At 39.0% G+C, this 24620-nt stretch overlaps 2 protein-coding genes across 2 annotated transcripts in view; one reads left to right on the top strand and one right to left on the bottom strand.

Annotated features, from left to right (window-relative positions):
• Positions 1–3227: 3227 nt before the first annotated feature.
• Positions 3228–7781, bottom strand: Smp_026190 (hypothetical protein). Its single transcript, XM_018797548.1, has 5 exons — positions 7616–7781; positions 7511–7572; positions 7371–7473; positions 6901–7326; positions 3228–3410 (listed from the first exon to the last, which is right to left on the bottom strand). The coding sequence occupies exons 1-5, from the start codon at positions 7679–7681 to the stop codon at positions 3318–3320; spliced, it is 750 nt and encodes a 249-aa protein (XP_018652579.1). The 5' UTR covers positions 7682–7781; the 3' UTR covers positions 3228–3317.
• Positions 7782–8893: 1112 nt separating this feature from the next.
• Smp_026200 (hypothetical protein) overlaps positions 8894–24620 on the top strand; it is a gene marked incomplete at both ends in the record, with an annotated part of 19849 nt that continues 4122 nt past the window's right edge. Inside the window, 3 exons of the mRNA XM_018797549.1 lie at positions 8894–9074; positions 9104–9202; positions 9543–10114. Coding sequence (XP_018652580.1) covers positions 8894–9074; positions 9104–9202; positions 9543–10114 — 852 coding nt within the window. The remainder of the gene's footprint in view (positions 9075–9103; positions 9203–9542; positions 10115–24620) is intronic.

Genomic DNA, 24620 nt, shown 5'->3' on the forward strand with positions numbered 1-24620 from the left:
CAGCATAGACTCTACTCCTCGTGAAGAATCTTCATCAATAATTTAAACTGATTTATAAAAATAACTGACAAAATCCACTCCATACTTATTAAGAATGATTTTAGCTTTATGTGAATAATGATACAACCATGTTTTTGCACCAGATCGTTGTCTAATTTGAAACCACTTATTTCAACATTAATTGATTTTCGAAGTGATATCGATGAGATACACGACTTGACAACTATTGGGAGAATATGTATTCACCTTTATGAGATGTAACATGCAATTTAGTTATCAATATGATTAAATAAAAAAAAACCTGGCACGAAATGATGGAGAATTTTGTCTCTCAATTGTTATGAAAATTCAAGATTCAGACCAAACAGCACTCACATCAAAGAAACTGGATAATAACTGAATTAGGGTTACTAGACAAATGATCTCAAGTCATGCAGTCAATGAGTCTTGAGAGCCTCATGTTAAATTTACTCTCAGTACATTTCGGGACATTGAAGATGATTAATTTGCTTTTTAAGTTATTATACCTAGAAATGGGGAATCCCAACTACTGTGGCTGCAACTTATGACCCACCAGGGATGTTGGCACCAATTATACTAAATGTTAATGTCACTTCGGAGACTACGTTGATTATGCTTAGATTCACACAACTTCTAATTGCATTCTTTTTAATGATATTCAGATGATTAACATCGTATTCCCTCAGGTTAAAGCACTGGCTGGTCAATCGCTCATACTTATGATGTAAGAGCATTCAGATTATAAATAATATTGATTGTGACTGTTGCTACAAATAAAATGCATACCGTCTTTTATTTACGGCTGTATCTAGCGCACTGTCAGTTACTGACCTAGATCGTGTCACTTTCTAATTGACATACTGAGGACCTTTGAGAAAAGACCTTGTGATTTAGGCCGCATCAAGATACCAAATTCTAGAACCATACACAACAATAAGATCTTTCATAAAACTTCATTTCTCACATCCAGCATATATAGGAACCTCCTCTCAATAGTAGTGAATATTAAATGTTATTTTCTCAATGACATAACTCTGGATATCATGTTTATATCTACAGAAACATTTGTGTGATGCATTTTTTCCCGACCATTTTAGGCGAAAAACATTAAGTCGAGCATTGAGATTTATCTAATTGGATTTTAGTAATACATTGTACAGAAGTGATGACTTCATTCATTTACTCGACACTGAATTCAATAGCAATAAGATCACAGTAAAACGAGAATCTAATCATTGTCATAATTTCCTAAAGGTAATTATGACAGTTCTCATTACCAATAACATTTTGTAACAATATGCTTTTGATGGGTCACCTAGAGTGTCGATTTTCCAATGCAACATCAGTCGCTTGTTAAATCACTCCTTTATAGACGACTAGGTCATTATAAGTGTCGCTATTAAGGTTTGATTTGACAGATTAGGCTACAGGTTCGAACACAACCCCCATCTACTCTGGTTTGTGATAACCGGTAATAATCAGGGCTTAGTTGGAAGGTTGGTAACCGACCTGGGAAAACTCATATTCATTGGTCATACAGACGTGAAGTGTCTCGGTCGTGTTAAACATTTTTACACATAGTTGTCTCCCATTATTGTACAAAAAACTTGTTTCTACCGTTTAGTTGATTTGTCTTTTGATTTCCGAATGAGGTAAACGTTTGATCAGAGAGCCGACAAAGATGATTACAAATGCTTGTAGGACAGATATTTTTCTAACATCCTGAATTGAAGTGACCTCCATTCTAATATTCACAAAGGGCCTACATAAATTATACAAGTATCAGGGGGTAAATCTATTGAATCCTCTCACATTCACAATTTTCCAAACTCTGTGGGAAGCAGAGTGGCTGCGATCAGCTTGTAGATACATTTATCGTATTATATCCTGCCTAGTACCAGAGCAGATACACGATGATTGCAGACCAGCGATTGTTGTTTCTTGACATCATAGTCACCTTCGATTCACAATACAGGACTGTGATTATTTATCGAGGTGTATGTGTGAGAATTTTATTAACATATTGAACGCTATGTACACAACCTATCCGGATCCAATCTCCCTATTTTGGGGAAATGGCACAAAAACCCCCAGACTTTGGGGAAAACTCGAAAACAGGGAGGTTGGGAACTAATAGGTGTCCATAATTATGGCATGTATTTGCACCTTCTACATTACTTTCTTAAGACTGGTGTAGGAGCACGTTTATACTTACTCTCAAAGCTGAGTTGTTAAGAATGGTCGGAAAGTCAGTGCACCTGCTGAGTTCTATGAGATTGTGGTGGGGCGACAGATGGGTTCAGCCTTTTGTTAATCTGAGCCATCTTTGTCGCCGTCGTGATCTTAGTCTGGCTGCAAAATGCCGATCAGAGCAGTTTTGCTACATTTTTGTGAAGTCTGGTCTCTCTGAGTTGAGGACTTTCAGCAATTCTATTATCGTTATCTCTGAGGGATTTATGACATCCAGTGACAACACAGTACCAGTAATCTAGAGGGTCCGGAAATATGTTTACTTACAGTGACGATAACTCAACCGGTGTCACCTTGTTGAAACACCGCCCTCGATGACTTGGAAATATGTTACTAATGTCATCCCAGAGACTTCAACATCGAATGTTGTTTGCCGACGCTAAATGGTAAAAGCAGTGAGATGGTTAGGTTATGACTTCAAGCAGCAGTATGAAAAAAGCTGTACAGAAATAGCACCTACAGGTCCATCGCGACTTTCTGGTGCAACTTAGTAGCTCGAGATATTATCAGAATAGGAGACAGTGGCGGCCCTGACATAGTCTTCTTATACATGCATATAGAAGCAGGAGGGACATATCTAACTAAAAATTTTTCTCCTTCCATTCAAAATGGAGCTGTAACCTTTGTTACATGCTATTCTCATTCTCTGACTTTCATTCACACATCTATCTGTGTGGCTCATATTTATTTTGGTGCCCAGTTTTACTAGTATTTATGAGCAATAAAATTTAAAAATTTCATCAGGACGTCGTGTCGGCAACTCAGGTGTTGTGAGTAGCTAAAATTTGACCACAGTGAATTCAAATCGACCATAAAATCTACGGGATTCGTGCAGAATTCCCTTCATTACAACAGTTTGAGGGATCAGGTAATGCTAATGTTCTCAGTTACGGGATTAAACACTAACAAGATGCCAAGTGAGCAGACTACTGCTGATTAACTAGGAAACACTAAGTCAAATATTGAAAAACTTTTTTAGATGTTCCTGGACATATATCAAGCACAATGAAATGCACAAATTAGATAACTAAACAAAATCCAAGTGTTCATCGATCCCGGACACGTTCAAACTCATAAACGGGAGGCGCTGTCTTATTTCCTTTGAAAACTGTTTTGTACGCTCTTTTGGTTAAATTTGCCTAGTGGAAAATAAATTACACTTCAGATGGTAAGGTACGATAAAAGGAATATTTACTTTCATAGAAAAAAAGTACTTTGAATTCGGCTCGACCCACCATATCAGTGTTTTACACATGAATTTAGGTACACTGAAACATAAGCTTATCATAACAGTTTATTCCAAAGTGAAGTAAAATAACGAGACGGCTAGATAAATATGACATTGTCTTATGAGGCCTTATTTTGTTCTTTTTAATTGAGTAGAGACATGGAGTATCGGTCGTTGGTGTTTGTAATATAACAGACCGAAAATCAGTAACGTTAGTAGTACTTATGATGACGTGAAAAGCAATCTGTGGATTTTTGTTTTAGTTCGTTTTTAGTGGTTCTTAATTGTATTACCTTAAGGAATACTTTTGCCTTCACATTATTTTACCCGTTACTGCATGGATTCTGTCCATCTATCTATCAAAGGACGGTATAATTCCGGACAACACCCTTCTAGGATAACTACTAGTCCCAAACATGGATAAATAAGGGTTGGACATGGACTAAGCAACTTCATCCCGTAGTGAAGAATCTTGATAAGATATGCTATCCGGAAAAAATTACTTTAAACATTTGAACACTGCTCTGACAGCTGAAGAATTTTTATTTGGATAAGTTAGGACCCCTCATAGTGAAAGCCGAGATTTCGGAAAACATGAGGTCGATCCTCTCTTTATCAACCAGAACAATGTGCGAGTACGCGAAATGTCACACAATGTTGAAGGCTGAGAGGACCATTCAAATAGCTGTGGAAATAAGATACAATCTGGCATTGCTTCGAATGAATAAAATCCATTGGACCTAAGCTCAACAGAAAATACTAGCTTCAAGGGAGATTACGTTGTATTATGGTCATGAAGAAAATCCCTCGCATACAGTCAGTCGGTCACAACGTAGAACTTCGTACGTACGTACATCAGTTCGAGTTGCCATACCACATTAGCACAGAGATGAAGTTGTCGATTCAAATCCCATAGTGGTAGAAGTAGTAAGAGTATAAACAGTAATCCGAAAGATTAGGGTTTGAAGGAGTATATTACAGTGAAATAAATTTGGAAAGAGAAAAAGATAGAGACATGAGGAATTCAGAAGATTAGAAGTTGGTAGAACACAAAGAGTGGATGCACCTTCGCCATTGCAAACGATTTTGAGCCATGTCATTCAAGGTCTCTAACCATCCATTGCTATCATCTCGCGAATCCCAACCAGGTAGTCTACACCTACCAACATGGCTCAGTCCAATTGTCAGTGACTTCATCGACTTGTGCCACGTTTTGGTCTGGCCACCCCTAGCTTTCTTCCAACCTACTCCTACACCATAAAACATTGCACGTCGGGGCAGTCGGTGGTTGGGCATACGTAACACGTGTCCCAGCCATCTCAACTGATGAAGTTTCACTACTTCATCAATCGATTTGCCATTCTTACCTAGTACCCGTCTCCTAACAATTGCATTACTTACTCGGTGGTCCCAGGATATACGAGCAATGCTTCGAAGGCACCTGTGATCAAATACTAGTAGCCTGCGAATATCCTCTACTCTTATCGGTCATGTTTCACTGCCATACAGTAGGACGGAACGAACTGCTGCACAGTAAACCCGTCCTTTGGTTGCTAGACGGATATCTCGCCTACGCCATAAATGACCCTCGCATACACAAAGAGTTGCACTAATGCTCTCCAAAATTAGTTTACAAAATGAGATACCGAACGGTTTCCCTATAAACGATGTCGAACGCTTTCTCATGACCAGTTGATGTATAGCAACGATTTCCACATAAGTTGTTGTTCGACAGTTATTTACAGCGTCGCAATTCGGTTGACAAACGACAAATTCGTACAAAATTCAACCCGTTGGTTTCGAGGTTGTGGATCTACAGAACCTTTTGTTCGGTTCAGCAACACTTTGCCTGCAACTGATAGTGGTGTGATGCTTCTGTAGTTCTCATACTTACTAAGACTCCTTTCCTTCTGTACTTTAGTGAGGTATCCCTGTTTCAAGTTTGTTGGTACCTATTGTCGCTTCCAAATCTTTTCGAAGCAAACGTGGAGCTTCTTTGTAGTCACTTTTGTTTAGATTCAGTGCATCACTTGGTATGTTGCTTTGTCATTGCTGATTTGTCTGGACGCCTTGCTGCTGTCTCTAAAATGGACTGAATGGTCATACGGCTAATCTTTCTCGCCTTAGCTCCCATTATCAGTAGGTGCGCAACACTGCATGACATTTATTGTTATCCTTGTTTTGAAGGATGCTTTGATGGAACTGGAGTTGAGTTTCCAAATAAATAAGCGCGCTTTGTCCTTCTTTAGACAACATCGTGTGTGTTGTGGAGTCATTCTCTTCGTTATGAGCACAATGCAACGATATCACTTTTGGAGTCCTTAGGTTTTTGCTGACGTAATCGAGAATTTGGTTAATATGAGCTACTTTTTATTTATTTATTTAAACACATAAATATTGGTACAAGGAAGCACCAGATAAATATGCGCCCCACAAATCTCATTTGATTTGTGTGAGGGCTGTGATACTGCCCAGGTGCCCAGACTGAACAGGTGGTTTTCTTAGGGGCCCACACCCGGAGCCTTTGACCTAAAGGTCTGATCCACAAGGCAGTGGAGCATCGTGAGGAGATGCAGTCCCATGGTAGCCAGTGACCAACAATAGGTTCATACGCCATTTGTTCCATCAGGATCCTGGAGCCCACGTGTACCATTGGTTTTGAATCAGGGTTTCCCAACTCCCCTAGGTGGACACTCCACATCCACCAACCCGGTTAGAGCGCCGGACATTCGCTTTTCGTCCTCTCACTTTCGTGAACAACACCCCCGCCACGAGAAGGCAGTGAGTAGGACTTCCCTGGCAGAGGCTATATATTCGCGTGGCCATGTGAGATCATTTCGAGAGGGAGAGCGGACTCTCCCCACTCTCGGCCGTACCAGGGCATTTGGGGGCATGAGCTACTTTAAAATATGCTCGGTTTCTTCAGCACTGATTTTGGTGATCATCAGACTTAAGAACAGTAATTTATTGTCTAAATCCGTTTCTAATTTGAATTTTATGTCACTGAAGGCGTTAATGACCAAATCGTATGTGGTTTCCAGCTGACCTCTTTTAGTGATGACGATTCTGTTATCTATATGCATTTTATTGGTCCTCCATAGATTATACAAAGTTGAATCCTAACTAAACTATATGCACGCGTGCTAACTCTAATACAAAGATCTGTGTATTAGTTTATTTTAAAAGTAATTCAGAGTTAGAAATTTATTTGTTTAGTCTTAAATAATTTTAAATAGTTCTAAATTCTTAGCCTAACAGTTATTAGATAATTTCAAACACCCTATCAACCTACGGATTTAGAACTACAACTGAGGTCATCCATCCATACAGTAGGAACTACGGAATATAATAAGTACTGGCTCAAATATCAACTAATGAATACGTCTTGAAGACGAACATACCATAAGACTTTTCTTAGCCTCATGCTGACGTAAAAGATATTTCAACTGTTTGGCTCTTTCTAGATGTTCAGATAATTCCTTGTAAGCATTAAAACGCTGAGCATAAATGTCGTCAACATAGGGGTCACTGGAAGACACTTCACCAAAAGTATTTTCATCCACTTGTACTTTCTCCGCATATTTGTGATTTAGTTCAACTATTTCACCATAGGTTTCCGCAAAAACAATATGTCTGGGAGTCTTCTTTGAACAAGGATTCTGTGATTCACTTTGCAGGGAATGAGTCTTCGACTCAAGTTGATGTATTTTGGACATTTCTTTTTGTAATTCGTACTGTAGGTGCGTAATGTTTCTATAAAATGATGATTTGATTTCAGAATCTGAATAACTTTTTTCCACATCTAATGGAATATGCCCTTTTTCTATCTAAATGAATAATAATAAGATTAGGCTTCATGTAGATAACTCACATCAAAACGAGAATTACACATATTGAAGTAAAATTCGTCCGTGTTTTTATCTAAAGCTTTACTTCTTAACTCTTTTATTTTAGCACTTTTTGATTCCTTATCCCTGAAACACCAAAGTGATATATGTAATTCAATCTCACTTGGCTCTTAAACGGAAATCCTGTTTTTTCGGTAGTATACCAAGATGGTGTCTACATTGAGGCTAAAGAAAAAGAAATATTTCGGAAGGGTAAAACACGGCATACTTGGGAACGTTCTTTGTGGATTTTGGAGAGTCGTTTTTGGATATTCTTGAATGATGCGAAAGGCATTATACATTTGAATATTCCTGAGAATTAACAATATATAAATCAGTTTGGTTGCATTAGGTAGTTTTCAACTAAGTAGAATCTGGAAGACAAAACTCATGTGGTTTATCAGAATTTAGATGATAAAAACTAATAGAAATCAGAACAAATACTTGTGGAATAAAATACAAACAAATTCTGTTTTGTAAGAAACGCAAATATAGCTGCCACGAGCGACCTCTCTATAACGATGGAGACTATACTGACAATAAGACCCTTAAGCACCTCAAGTACATGGGAAAAGTGATGATGAATTGATGCAACTCGTTATCTACGCAACAACTCGTCTCCAGAACAGTTTGAGCTAGTTGACACGTCTAGTTTGTTAACAAACGAAAATCATTGATGGGCACTGATCACTCAATAGTAAGTCACCACTAAATTTGGTTGTTTGCAGAACACTGCCATACCCTAAGTTAGCGACAATGAGGAAGCAAAGGTGTTTCGCGGAATAGGATTTTAAATGGAAAGTTTCAAACGCGGCGAGACTATAGTTAATGGACGACCCTTGAACGAATATTAAGTGACCTTGAGAAGTATTAGCCAATTAGGGAACCGTTAGTATAGAGTGAAAACATTATACAAAACCAAAGGATTAAAGTGGATACACTTCTTTTACATGGTCCAAAAACTTGTCGAAGTTACAAAGAGGTCCAGAGGTTCTACAATCGTAATGCATAAGGTAGAGGAACCCATCCATATGGCTTCATAAAACCCAAACAACCGATAAAGGGGGAATAAGAGCGAAAAAAGGGGGAATAAAGCGGGCGAAAGCGTAAATAAATGGGGAATTATCGATTTTTCGCCTGCACGTCGGTTACTTAGGGGAAAAGTCGATTTTTCCCCGTTTCGTCGTGTTTTCGGGGAAAGTTTGTAGACAACTTGGCGTAACGAAGAGTATTTGAATGAACCGCAATCTGAAACTACATTTTCCTAACTATATCCAAACTAAAACATTAATAAAATTAAATTTATGAATATCATCATTATAACGCATGCAATAAAATACGGACACAATCCTTTTTATGTGATGCATTTGTACTGACTCGTTTGCTTGTTTAGCCAAGGTTTTCCGTCATGCTTATCGCCATCCCAAATTACTTACACGATGCAAGTGAGTGACGTGCTCTCTGTTTCTTAGTTCTTTATAACTGTTTACCTTGTCAGTCCTCTAACATGAGTTTAAGCAAAGTCAGTGAAAGAGCATTTAGACGTAGGGCAACTGTGAACTTGTCAAGAGTCCTCGGCTGTCATAGATCTACTTATAACAGACGGTGGAATAAATTACGGTCAGATTTTCTGAGGAGACATAACTTGCTTTCGTTAAGTAACTTCGCTATTGAAAGCACGACTACAGGTAACTGACTTTACCACCTATATATGTAGAAATGATGTCAATCGACAGAGAAATTAATTGTCCTGAGATTCCTTCAACTATAATACCTTCCACAAGCTGTACCAATGAAAGGCTTCTGGAAGATAATGGTACGTGTATGAAGTTCATTCGCTAATAAATTTCTTATGGGATGTTTTACCGTCGATTTGCCCTGTCACAAGTCCTTAAATCGTAAAGAGCAGATCAACAAGATATTAATGAATTTAATGACATCAAACTCCCTGAGTATCCGAGATGCAGGTCGGATTCTGAATGACTTTCGCCTTCTCATACCAGACTTGCCGACCAGCATTAGAAGTCTCTTGAGGACGTGCACAAGTGTACAACCAAAGTCCATCAGCAGTGGGGTTTACTACCATCTTGGATTGAAGACCAACCTGCTAAGATATGTTGAACGTTAGTTGTGTAGTTGTGATTTTGACACTTCAGAATTGTATAATAATATAGATGGGCTTTCTATGTCAAGGAGCTCAAGTCAACATTTGTGGCCTGTATTAGGACGGATCGTTGCCCCTATACTTAGTGATGTCTTCATGATAGGGATCTACGGAGGGAATACTAAGCCGGCACAATTTAACGAAATTTCTGCCCACACAATTTCTGAAATAAAAGAAATGACTGACATGGGTCTACTTAGTGTTAGGTTCAACAAATACATAGCTATTAAGTTAACTGCGGTAATATGTGATGCACCTGCTCGTTCAGATGTTGGATGCACTGTTAATCACAACGGAAAGGCGGGTTGCGACAGGTGTGTTGTAAATGGTAGACGACTTGATGGAAAGATGACTTTCCCAAATGGTGAATATACGTTAAGAACTGACGACAGTTTCCGGAATCAGACACAATCTATTCACCATCAAGGGCATTCTATATTCGAAAGTCTTCCGATAGACATGATCTCAACTTTCCCCTTAGATCCCATGCACATGGTTTACTTAGGTGTCATAAAGAAACTTGTGACTCTCTGGATAGAATTAGGACATAAGAGGCTAAAGAACGTAAACTCCTGTGTAATTAGGACTATAAATAAGTTGATATCTAGTTGCGTTGAAAGTACTCCTTCCGAATATAGTTGGACTACATAGCTTCAATATTGTTTGTGTGTACTACGGTTGTGTAAGTTTGTCATTTTTATTACGCACATATCCCTACAATACTCATACCTCTGAACAGCCGAAGCTTCAATAACATCTGCGAATACTGCAGCCAATGTTACTGGTGCATTTATTATACAGTTCACAGCAATTAATATAATTTGCCTTAGTCCAAATCTAACTCCGCATGTAGCTCTTCTAGAGTTACTGCCAGTCCCAAGCCCGGGTAAAGGAGGAGGGTTGAGCATGGGGTTAACGACCCCATCGCATAGAAAAGCTAACTCGCTAAAAAACCCCAACCATAAAAAATAATTCAAACCATTTAAACTCTGCCCTGGGAGTTGAAGGAAGAATTATGACGCCTCATGATGAAAGCCGAGACTTTTCGGAAGTCACGAGGCCGATGCACCTTCTAACAACTTGAGTAACAATTTATATAGGTACACGGAACGTTCAGACAATGTGGGAGACCGGGAAGACCAGTCAATTAGCAACGGAAATGAGGAGATACAAATTGGCAGTACTCGGAATCAGCGAAACCCATTGGATACAAGCTGGACAACAAAGGCTAGGTACAGGAGAGATGCTGCTGTACTCTGGTCACGAAGAGGAAAATGTTCCATGCACTCAGGGAGTTGCCCTAATGCTGTCCAGAGAAGCACGAAATTCACTTGTGAGATGGGAATGTCATGGATCCAGTATTATCAAAGCATCATCCAGAACAAAGGAGGGGATCACAATGAATGTTATCCAATGTTATGCACCCACCAATGATAGCAACGACGACGATAAAGATCAGTTCTACTCGAAGGCTGCAATCAATCATAGCTAAGTCCTCAAGAAAGGACCTCATCATCCTGATGGGAGATCTAAATGCTAAAGTCGGAGTGGACAACACAGGATATGAAGATATAAATGGACGACATGGACTAGGAGAGAAAAATGAAAATGGGGAGAGACTTACAAACCTATGTGCATTCAACAAATTGGTTATAGGTGGCACAATATTTCCACACAAGCGCAAACACAAAGCTACATGGATCTCGCCGGACCACACTACAGTGAACCAGATAGATCACATTTGTATCAAGAAAAAATTCAAAAGGTCAATGGAAGATGTGAGAACCCGGAGAGGAGGCGACATAGCTCCATATCACCACCTGGTTGTGGCCAAGATGAAACTGAAGCTAAAGAAACACTGGACAACTGGACAAACAGCATTACAAAGGTTCAATACAGCCTTCCTTCGAGATACTAACAAACTCAACGAATTCAAGATAACTCTCAACAACAGGTCCCAAGCCTTACAGGATCTGATGAAAGAACAAGCAGCTACTATGGAGGACAACTGGAAAGGGATAAAAGAAACACTAACTTCGACGTGTCAGGAGGTTCTTGGTCCTAAGAAGCATCATCATAAGGAATGAATCTCTATGCGAACCCTGGACAAGATTCAAGAAAGGAAGAATAAGAAGACAACAATTAACAACAGTCGAACACGAGCAGAGAAATTCAAGGCGCAAACAGAGTACGCAGAAGCAAACAGGCAAGTGGAGAAGAGCATTAAAGCCGACAAGCAGAAATACGTGGGCGAACTAGCAATGACGGCGGAAAAAGCTGCAAGAGAAGGGAATATGAGACTACTATATGATACAACGAAGAAATTGGCAGGGAGATATAACAAGCCGGAGAGACCAGTCAAGGACAAAGAAGGAAAGACAATCACTGAGATTCAAGAACAGAGGAAAAGATGGGCAGAATACTTCGAGGAACTGCTGAATAGACCAGCCACATTGAATCCACCGTACATCGAAGCAGCACTTACAGACCTTCCTATATCTGTCACTCCACCAACGATCGAAGAAATCAAGATGGCCATCAGACAAATCAAGAATGGGAAGGCGGCAGGACCTGACAATATACCAGCTGAAGCACTGATGTCAGACATTGAAGTAACTGCAAACATGCAAACAAGCGTTAGAATTACAGAGGCATCACACTATTGTCAGTAACAGGAAAAGTTTTCAACAGAGTGTTGCTGAACTGGATGAAAGACGCAGTAGACTCCCAACTTTCAGATCAACAGGCTGGATTCCGTAGGGATCAGTCGTGCACAGACCGAATTGCGACACTACAGATCATCTTTGAACAATCAGTAGAGTGGAATTCGTCACTATACATCAACTTCATTGACTATGAGAAGGTGTTTGATAGTGTGTACCGGAGAACATAATGGAAACTTCTTCGGCACTATGGAGTTCCTGAGAAGACTGTCAACATTATCCAGAACTACTACGACGAACTGCGGTGCAAAGTCGTGCATGGAGGACAGCTGACAGATGCATTTCCAGTAAGGACCGGAGTCAGACAAGACTGTCTACTCTCCCCATTCCTCTTCCTTCTGGTGATTGACTGGATTGTGAAGACTTCGACATCTGAGGGTAAATATGGAATACAATGGACTTCTCAGAATCAATTAGATGATTTGGACTTCTCAGATGACCTAGCTCTCCTCTCTCATACACACGAACAAATGCAGATTAAGACAACAAATGTAGCAGCAGCCTCTGCATCAATAGGCTTCAACATGCACAAAGGGGAAAGCAAGATTCTCAAATACAACACGGAGAACACCAACTCAGTCACACTTGATGGCGAAACTTTGGAAAATGTATAAACATTCACGTACCTGGGAAGCATTATCGGTGAACAGGGAGAATATGATGTAGATGTGAAGGTGAGGATTGGCAAAGCAAGGGCAGCATTCCTACGATTGAAGAACATATGGAACTCAAAACAACTGTCGACTAATTTCAATGTGAGAATCTTCAATACGAACGTCAAGATAATCCTACTGTACGGAGCTGAAACGTGGAGAACTAATACATCCATCGTCAAGAAGGTACAAGTATTTGTAAACAGTTGTCTATGCAAAATACTCAACATCCATTGGCCGGATACTACCAGCAACAGCCCTTTATGGGAGAGGACAAATCAGCTTCCAGCTGAGGAGGAAATTAAGAAAAGACGCTGGAAGTGGATAGGACATACATTAAGGAAATCACCAATGTGCATTACAAAGCAATCCCTAACCTGGAATCCGGTAGGGAGGCGGAAAAGAGGAAGGCCAAAGAACAAGTTACGCCCGGAAATAGAAGCAGACACGAAAAGGATGAATAACAACTGGAAAGGATTGCCCAGGACAGAGTTGGATAGATAGTGATAGTGAGCGGCCTATGCTCCTCGACGAGGGGTAACAGGCGTAAGTAAGTAAGCAAGTTAGTCCAAATCTGGATCGAGCGAAAAAGTTCTTATTCTAGCAGACGTCTTCCTCGAACATACATTACTTCGAAGGACAACATCACGGTAGTCTGCACGAGGTCTACAAGTCATTTGATTACCGCAATTACAAATAAAAGAAATTCTTAGTAGTTTCATTTATTGTAGCGACGTAATTGTCACGTTTTCTCTAAAATCCTCTGTGAACCGATTGTACATGAGCATCAGGTACTGAAATTGACGCTGTGACCCTGAAGTCCCTCAGACGCTTCTGATTGACTCGTCCATAAATAATAGTCTCGCCGCTTTTACTTAACAAGGTTTAGTATCTAGTAGCAGTGGATCACCAATATCTTCAGGAATGTACCTAAGTATATTTAACAAACAAGACAAATATATACGTAAACTATCATGAAATTTCGATCTGAGTCTAGCGGGACATATTAACGTTTTTATTAAAGGAGTCCTGGGAGTACTCATGGGAAGTTGCTGGCAGCCAATTCCATAACTTGAAAGAGTCATTACTCGTATAAAGTGGGCGTGTCTAAAATCCGGTTTCCTATATCATACTTCTAATTACCTCCACGGCTTTTTTGTTGGAAATTAACCTAAATAGTTATTGAAGGGGGTCCTCAAATTTGTTTAGGATGCCACAAACCATTAAAGGACCGTCTAGATTGATGGACACAGATTCAATGACTTAAGGAGCTATTTATAAGGTTTGAATTTAATTCCTGGGACTGATTTCATGTCTCGCGTCTGGATAAGTTTTTGGGTATTCTTATCCTCTTGAAGTGAGTGAGTAAATACTGAATTTATGTACTCTAAATAAAGTTGAATAAAACTGTTAACTAAATGAAAGTTCTAACGTCAAACCGAGCAAGAATGTGCATCACTTACGCTTGGGAAAGTTCTGCTTTTAACCTGGTGAAATTTTTACCTTTTCCCCAAGAAGTAAATAATTTTGGGAAAATGTATCACTGCAGGGTTAATTGATAGACATATTGGGGCGAATTTGTAATATATGTTGTTGATGTTTATTTGGAAGCAGGAGAGATCTAAAACATCAACATACAAACCAGGATCAATGAGTATATGAGGGGAAAGAACACAACGTGCTAGCAACAACGCATATATATTTCCGAAATCGAGTTACATGGTCCTGTAACAAAAGGGAAGGCTTATTTACAAACTAGTCTCTTACATAATTCTGCGGTTTACACAGGACTTGTTCTTCTTCTAGCACATTTATCTGTTATCGCCCTACAATAAAACGAACAGGCTCATTTTAATGAAACTAATCATAATGACATTTAATGCTGTCCCAATAACCCCTCATTCCATGAGGCACTGTCCATATTACCGATTGTGGGCATGGTTGCACGCGGAGGGTTGGCAAACTGGGTATCTAAGTGCGCCGTCATTCTTTTTGGTTTCAACCGGTTATAGTGTACCGTTATAACGTCGTCATGAGGCCACCAAAAGTTACCTAAGACAAAGATAAAGGGAGATCTAACGAACACAGTTTCGTAGGACCCTTGCCAAGGATAATGGAACTTGCTGCATGTCCTTGTTGAAGCCACAGAGTGTGGCAGCCAAACACGATCTGCAGATTGATACACTGGTCTGTTCAGTTGTCGGTCGCACATGTTTTTCTGATGTTTGCTGGCATTCTGTAAATTGTTTTTTGACTAGACGGTACACGTCGGCGAGACGGCTACGAAGATTACAAATGCATGGTACATGAACAACGGTATTTGTATTTTCATCAGTAAACATGATTTGCACCCAAAAAGTACAACAGTGGGTGAGAATCCTGTTCTGATACACGATAAGCTAAGAGATATTGAGTTATCAGATTAGTGGCTCGTGAAAGCTGGTGAGCTCGTAAAGACCAAAGATCCTTGTGACCGGCTGTTATATAAGTTAAGAAGTGTCGTGGTTGGAAGCAATCTGTTGATGCGGATAAAAGACTTCTTAGTTGGGTGCCAACAAAAAGTACCGGTGAACTCCAAGTTTTCTAGCTGGGACAATGTGCTTAGCGGAGTGCCTCAGGGTACAGTTTGGAGGCCAATGTTATTTCTCTTATATGTAAGTGAATTTCATCGACTCCTATCATCACCGGTCTTGCTGTATGCTGATGACGTCACGATATGGAGAGCGACAAGTAATAGGGGCGATAGCTTAGAACTTCAAAATGACCTGGAGAAATTATGTGAATGGTCTCAAACGTGGCAGTTGTGGATAAATATTTCCAAGTGTATTGTGATGCATGCTGGTCATCAAGGTACGGATACATACATGATGAATAACATTGAGCTACCTGTTGTCCGGAAACATAATGACTTAGAACTCATCGTCAACCACAACGGAAAAACTACTGCACACGGCCGTACGATGGCCAATAAAGGGTGTGGAACCTTATGGTCAGTCCGTAGGGCCTTTAGTCATGTCAACGCTTCGTATACAGTACTCGTGGGTCCTAAACTTGAGTACTGCATATAAGCGGCTAGCCCTTGCCTAAAAAAGACAGTGAGGTTTTGGAAAAGGTTCAGAGAACAGCAACAAAACTGGCCCTTGAAACAGCGAAGCTCCTGTATTATGTCCTTCTGGTTTAACCAAACCTATTCCCATTGTCATATCGAAGAACTAGAGGTGATGTGATTACGGTTTCCAAATTACTTAGTGATAAATTTGCATCTGATGTGCCCTCATTTTTCTTGTCTTTCTAAACAGAGAATTCGTGAAGACATTTCAACGAGGTTCCCAAGCCAGGAAAAATTACTTGTCAGCTTGAAATCGATATGCCGTCAAATCATCAACCAGTGGAATTCACTACCCTAACACGTCTTCAGTCTTCAGTATAAGGATGGGATTTCTATTGACCTATATTAAGTCTCTCAGATTTGTTGCACTGTAGAGGTCCAATCTGTTTTTGAATATACCAACAAAAGGTGCTGGTATTGCGTGTTGTGGTAGAGAATTCCAGTAATTCACTACTCGATGCGAGAAACGAAACTCCAGACGTAGACTATTTGATCTCGATTTTTGAACTGTCTTCGAATGCCCTCTCAAATGATCAGTCCTAGACAGAAGGAAAAGATAGGACATATTAGTACCAAGGTCTTCGTTCAAGATACGATAAGCCAATATTAGACCACCCCGTATTGTACGGTAAGATAAGGGTAATAAGTTGAGGTGTCTCAGTCTAACTTCATAAAATAGGCCAGATAGACCTTTTACCAATTTAGTCCCTCGGTGTTGGACTCTTTCCAGCACATCCTCATATTTGAAACAAGGACTCACTGCTTGAGTCCCATATTCCAAAAGTGGTCGCATGAAACTTGGGTATAAAAATATAAAAATTTCCTCATCGAAATACTGTAAACATCTACGAATAGACCACAATGCCCTATAGCCTTTTGCAGCAGCAGCCTTACAGTGGCTGGTTGTTTTGAGATCATTGCTTAGTGTGACTCCTAAATCTTTATAGTTTCTTATTTTGGGTAACACAAATCCACATATTGTGTAGTAATACGAACCATCGTAGTTATTTAGTTGCATCATCACACTTTTGTTGAGATTGACTTCTAGTGACCACCCGTACGTCCATGCTACTAAGGAGTTGAGATCATCCTGTAATACTATTCTATCTGACATGCTGTATATGGATCTCCAAATCCTTATGTCATCGGCGAAGAGTAGGATAGATGACCTAGAGAAATACTTAGCTAGGATACTTACACTTATTAATCATGGAATTAAAACTTCTATGGAATTTAAGAATATTATCGATACCATCGACATAGAAGTAATGGCAAGTTTTGATGTTTCTTCCTTATTTACTAACGTACCTATCAACTGAGCGTTGGATATTATTTATGTTTGTTTAGAATCTGATTTGAATTTGAATTTACGTTTCCCATTTGATCCATCTGAGTTTATTAATTGTTTGTAACTATGTTTAAGGTTCACCCTACTCACATTTGGAGGAGATCTTTACAGACAAAAATATGGTATGCCTATGAGTCCACCAGTTTCTCCGATTGTGGCGAATTTATTCATGCATTCCCTAGCAACTAGTGCAATCGCAAGAAGTGTATGTCCACCAAGGGTCTGGCTACGGTATGTAGATGAGATTTTTGTTATAATCAAACAGGATTGTTTGGAAGAAATGTTTGAAAATGTGAACATGTGATGTTTAAATAAATCAATGACTTCTTCGTATTGATGACTGTTGTAATTTTGAATTCCAAATACAATGCATTCGTTCGGGCTCATCTAATACTTCTTGATTACATTGCGTTATTCCTGGGATTACTAGTTTATACTACAATTCAAATACTTCTGATTATCGTATTGGGGTCGCGATGGAGCCTGCGATACAACAGTTGGACATTCATTCAATTTCTGAAGCTTTTGAGGATTATCTTGAAAGGTTTGAGATATGGAGCATGACCAAGAAAGATATGAAGGGTGACAAAATTGTGGCACATTTTCTTACATTCTTCGGTCAAGAAGCCTACAGTTTACTAAAAACCTTGGCATATCCAGATAAGCTGATCTCACTTACATATTCAACTCTCAAGGAATTACTATTAAATCATGTGAAGTGCACCAGTTTTGAATGTCGTGAGAGAGCAAAATTTCATAAGATGATTCGTCAGGATAACCAGAAGGTTAAGGACTTCATCCTTGAATTGAAAAGACAAGCTACCAAATGTAATTTTGGTGATCAACTTCATGTACAGCTGAGAGATCGGTTAATTGCTGGAATTAACATACCAGGTCTGGAAAAGGAGCTGTTAAGAATGCCGAACTGTTCTTTTCAAGATGCTAGAACTGCATGTATTAACTACGAAGCAGTGAATGAACTTGATATTCAATCGATGAAAATTTCTAATACTTTGCTTAGTCGTCATGATGAATTACAATCTCAGGGTCGATCAAATTTGCGTTCGTTTAATCGTGATTTCTATTCTCGTGGAAATATGAAAGGTGGTTTAACAAGGGACTGCAAAGCAAACAACAAAGGTGAGAATAAGTTTGGTAAATGCTTATCTTGTGGCAAATTTCATTCTCGTAATTCATGTGCATTTTGTAATGCTAAATGTTTTAAATGTGGCAAGATAGGACACATTCAGTCAGTGTGCAAAACTACTGTTCACTTTGCTTCAAGTATTACTAAGTCTGTTAACTTAGATCCCGATAATTCTGCTGTTTCTAATGATCATTTATCTTTATCCACCACTTCAAAAGGGAATGTTCATATTCAAAAGCGATTATATACATCCCTTGGTTCATTTCATGACTTTATTGTGGACACAGGTAGTATAGAGTCCATTATTTCATTCAAGAACTTGAAATCTTTAGATCCTAATGTCGTGGTAAAACCCACTGAGGTCTCAATACTGGGGATTACTGGACACAGACTGCCTATACGAGGATGTTGTAAATTGCTAATAAGAAATGATAATTCTTCATATGTGGCCTGTGAATTTTTAGTTAGTGAAATAGGACTGCTAATATCGGGTTTAAAAAATCTGAAAAGGCTTAAAGTGGAATTGTCTCTACTAGTTTCTACAGAGAATTCTGGTGCTGCACTCAAGGATTTGGTAGCTGTGTGTGCTAAGTGTAGTGGAGGTATGAAAATTCAGCCCATAAAAATTTAAGTACAGGGTGATCCAGTCTTTCTTAAAAGACGAATAATTCCTTATGGTCTTCGAGAAGCAGTACATAAGTCACTGAACGATTTGTGTGCGAAAGGTATAATTGAACCAGTTCAGTCCTCAGCATGGGGTACTCCTATTGTTACGCCATTGAAGTCGGATAGCAAGACCCCTAGAATATGCGGTGGTTACAGATTAACACTGAACTCCCGTTTGTTGAAGCAAACATGCACGACGATGGAGGCTGAAGATATTCTAAATCGACTTCATGGTTCTAAAGTGTTCTCGAAAGTTGACTTGAAAGATGCTTATCTTCAAATCCCTTTAGATCAATCTTCATCTATCTTGACAACAATTAACACTCCTTTTGGTCTGTTCAAATACAACTTCCTTCCATTTGGTCTTAGTTGTTCTTCAGCCATATTTCAAGAGGTCATGAATAAGATAGTCAGCGATATTGAAGGTGTTGAAGTTTATCAAGATGATCTCATTGTTCATGGTGCTGATAAAGTAGTTCATGACCGGAGACTTATTGCTTTATTGCGTCGTTTAATTGAGAAGAATATTACAGTGAATCCAAATAAATGTTCATTTAGTGTATCTAGTTTTGAATGCCTTGGATACCTAGTTGATGGTAATGGTTTTAGACCGGATATGAAACGACTAGCCCCACTGACAAATGCACCGTCTCCAAAAAATATCACAGAATTACGTTCACTAGTGGGTGCTCTTCAGTACTACTCTCGTTTTATTCCTAATTTTTCTTGTCGTGCCAACTGTCTATTTAATATTTTGACATCCAATTCATTCAAATGGGGTGAAGAACAAGAGTCATGCCTACGAAGTCTGCTAAAGTTTCTTCAAAGTGATGCTGTTCTTCGAACTTACTCACCCAGTGTACATTCTGTTCTTATTACTGATGCATCACCTGTGGGTATTGGTGCAGTCTTGGAACAGGAAGGTAGGCCAGTTATTTGTGTTTCACGCAAACTTTCTGTTTCTGAACAAGGTTATTCACAAACGCAGCGAGAAGCGTTAGCTGTGTTTTGGGCTGTTAAAAGACTTCATAAATATTTATTTGGAAAGTTTACCATTGTTACTGATCATGAAGCTTTAAAGTTCATTTATCATCCTGACAAATCCTTAGCACGTTCCTCAGCTGCTATGGTTCAACGATGGAGTATTGCTTTGAGTGCTTATGACTATACGATTCAGCACAGGAGTGCAAGACAAATTCAACACGTTGACTACATTTCTCGACAACCATTACAAGATAGACCTGTTAATACTTCAGACTGCTTGTTAGTGCAACCTTTACCGGTGAGACGTCCAGATCTCATTAGAGAAACTCGTAGATACTTCATTACGCAAACCTGTCCTTGATGATCTTCATAGTGGACATCTAGGTGTTGAGAAAATGAAGTCCTTAGCAAGACTCACATGTTGGTGGCCAGAGATAAATGCAGATATATGTCGTACAGCAAAAAATTGTGAGAAATGTCATAAGCTAAAAAGTCTGCCTTCGAAGTGGACTCCATGGCCAGTATCATCTGAGGCCTGGCAGAGAATTCATGCAGACTACTGTGGTCCATTTCTTGGCAAGTACTATGCACTTGTAGTTATTGATTCTTTTTCTAAGTGGCCTGAAAGTTTTTTCACAACTTCACCAAATTCTGACTTCACAATCCAAGCATTAAGGAAGGTCTTTTGTCGAGAAGGAGTTCTCATGGTGTTAGTCACTGATAATGGCTCTCATTTTGCTGCGGATGCAGTCACTAATTGGTTGAATGGTATAGGGTGCAGACATCTGTTTACGGCTCCCAGACACCCTTGTTCTAATGGTCAGGCAGAAAATTTCGTAAGAACATTGAAAATTGCTATTGATTCTATTGCTGCTTCGACATTTAATGAACTGGAGAGGGGAGTAGATACATTTCTACTTCAATATAGAAATGCTAAACATTCTGTGACGAAAGAGACTATATCAAAGCTATTAAAAGGAAGAATTCTCCGTTCGAATATGAGGTGTTTGGAGTCTGCAGAAGTTACATATTATCGTGGGAATGATCTTCGACCAGCCACGGGGATCGTGGTGAAGAATGTTGGAAAATCTATGGTGCGAATTCTGGATATCAATGACTTGACTATACATAACAGACATGTTGATCAAATACAATACCAGAATCCAGGTGAGTCTGTTCCAATTTCGGTTGTTAATTCTAATACTAATGAGTGCATTCTAGATAATACAGACTCTACATCCAATACACCGTCGGACAGATGTAAGATGAACTTAAGAAGAAGACGAACAATTGATTACAGACACTTACACTCCAATTCGAGCTGTGGCGGATGTGATGTTTAAATAAATCAATGACTTCTTCGTATTGATGACTGTTGTAATTTTGAATTCCAAATACAATGCATTCGTTCGGGCTCATCTAATACTTCTTGATTACATTGCGTTATTCCTGGGATTACTAGTTTATACTACAATTCAAATACTTCTGATTATCATAGAACCTTTCGGAGGGAAAAAAGCTAACGAAGGAAATAGAGTCCGTCGACCATAAACTATCATTTCTCGATTGTTTAGTTGAGCGAAGACATAATAATAGTAAGTTGAAAATAAATGTATTTAGGAAATCAACGCATTCAGAGAGATATTTAGATTTTGGTTCAGCTCATGAATTATGTACGAAAGTCACGGTTGTCAAAAATTTAATTAACAGAAGTCCTAAGTTTGTTAAAGTTAAGGGAGACCAACAATCTGAATTGAGTAAGATTTGGTCTACAGTCAGGGATAACAACTACCCAAAGGAGTTTATAAAGAAGATTGTTAGAAATGTAAGAAAAACTAAACTAGAATGCATACAAAAAGATTAGAAGTCTATTGTAGTCACCCCATACTGTAGTGAAACATCGAAAGAAATCAAACGGATTCTAAACAAGCATGATATAGGAGTATGTTTTCGGACGTGCGACACTATAAGGGCGACATTGGTGAGAGTTAAGGATAGGTTACCAAAGGAAGAACGACAAAATTATTATTTTCAGAATATGTTATTATTAAAATATTGTCTATGAGATCAATTGTCATGATTTTAATGCAGATTATATTGGAGAAACATCCAGACAATCGAACGTAAGTTTGAAGGAACCCAAAAATGTTTGAAAAATGTTCCCAAAACTTCGGCTGACAGAAATAAACTTGAAAATAAGTCTGCGATAACGTTACATGCGTTAGAAACGGGACACAGGATTGATTTTTAGGAGGCTAAAATACTTCAGAAAGGTTTCAACACTCATAAAGAAAGATCGACGGCAGAAGCCCTGTATATATGGACGAATAAGAACAGCCTTAACAGAAATGACGGTATTCAGCTAGCAACCGTTTGGTGAATATTCATCAACAAGTAATGAAACCCTTTCTTTCTTTATTCAACCTGTTTATCTCCCATGAATCGTTGCTTCGACTGAAATCAAGATGAGTTATGTTTAACATTACAATTATGTACTTGATGATTCTCATTTTTACTTGCAACTCAATGATTCCGAAACAATTTTTCAACCTTCAATTTGCACTTCTATTTTTACTTCATATAGAAACACCAACACCGAATATCATTCATTAATAACTAATTCTTACGCATACATACACACACACACAATTCATCCAGTCTTTTTTTGATTTATTCCACATCGTGAACTTTTCACTTGATTCTCATATAATTGACTCATATTACCCTGTTTACAAAAATGCAACATTCGAATATGATTGGATTGGTACATTGTAGATTTGATTTGATCGCTAAACGCTATGTATTTCTTTGATGATTTTGAATATTACCCTGAAGAAGTCCAGACAAGTTAGCTGGGCGAAACGTTGAAATTATTTAAATTTCAATAGCTGAGGTTACTTCAAATATAATTTTCACTTATAATAACTTGGCTATAGTTGGTAATTCGTTCACATATAGTAAAAAGAGAAGAGGACCGAGGATTGTGCCTTAGGGAACTCCACTTTTTACAGGTTCCCACGATAAGAGAGCTCCATTTACTCTTGCCCTTTGCCTCCTGTCATGTAGAAAGTCACTTATCCAGTCTATGACCGTATAATGAATTCCAAAACTTTCCAGTCTTAATTTACGATCAGAATGTGAGACCTTATCAAAGGCTTTACTTAGATCTATGAAAATCACATCTACAGGAATATTTCGATCTTTTGCCTCAGCCCAATCTTCTTTTGCAATGAGAAGATTTGCCAAACATGATAGGCCTTTCTGGAAACTATGTTGTTCCCTGGATAAAAGATCATGACCTTCCATGTAGTTTATAACAGCCGTCCGAATAATTCTTTCCATCGTTTTTACAACTGCACTAGTGAAGCTAACGAGTCGATAGTTACTAACTAAATCTCTACTCCCAGCCTTATACACCGGACTGATTATCGCGTCTTTCCAGTCTCTAGGCAATCTGAAGTGCTGCAGGGACATATCAAACGGCATCGCTAAGGGTTCAGCAATTACATCTGATAGAGCTTTCATAATCCTGGAATGAATATCATCAGGACCACTGGACTTATCAGGCTTGATATGCTGAAATAGTCTTAATACAGCATCTTTCTCAACAACTATAGGGTCCATCAACAAGTTGCCACAATCACAATGAATAATTGGTCGTTCCTCATTACTGATAGAAAAAACTTTACTGAAATATTCCGATAGAGCCTCAGCTATTTGATATCATTTCTTGCCATCATTAGCGGATTTTCTTGCATCAAAAGTGGAGCGGGTATTTATATTATTGGCTATGTATAAAAGGACGCCACCTCCTTTCCTGCATCTATGTCTATCACTTCTTAAACAGTGGAATCCGGATAATTCTGGGGTAATCTCGAAGTCATGGACTAACCATGTTTCCGTCACAGCTACAATGAGTGGTCTTAATTCGTCCACTAATGCCCCTAGTTCATAGAACTTATATCATAGACTACAAGCGTTGGCATATAAGACTCCTAAGGATAATGACATATCCACATACGCATTCGCTTCGAAGACCTGACTATTCGAAAACCCGCCAATTGGAGATTATTCTCACCGTTTTGTCGACGGGTTTCCAGTTCAGCTAGGGTCGTCTTCCTTTTTATTCTATCTTTAAGAGACATATCTGTCCCTAAATTCACTTAGTATTGTTTGTTTGAATCTTCCCATCGATGTGTTAGGACTGCAACTGGTCAGTCTCTAATTGGCATATGTGCATACTGTGCGTACTGCCTCGATATAGCCCTGATTCACAAGCATGATAAGCAAGGATGGATAGTGGCTAGCAGTGGAATCCAGGACGCGCGTTTCATCCCATTTGGGACTCGTCAGCTGGATGTACCTGCATCTCAGAGTTGATGCCGAGTGGATAACGCGATGGCGTTTGAGGCGAGGGTACTGGGTTCGAGTCCCATAGTG

This window comes from Schistosoma mansoni, chromosome 5 (assembly GCF_000237925.1).
Source record: "Schistosoma mansoni strain Puerto Rico chromosome 5, complete genome".
Classification (NCBI taxonomy): Eukaryota; Metazoa; Platyhelminthes; class Trematoda; order Strigeidida; family Schistosomatidae; genus Schistosoma; species Schistosoma mansoni.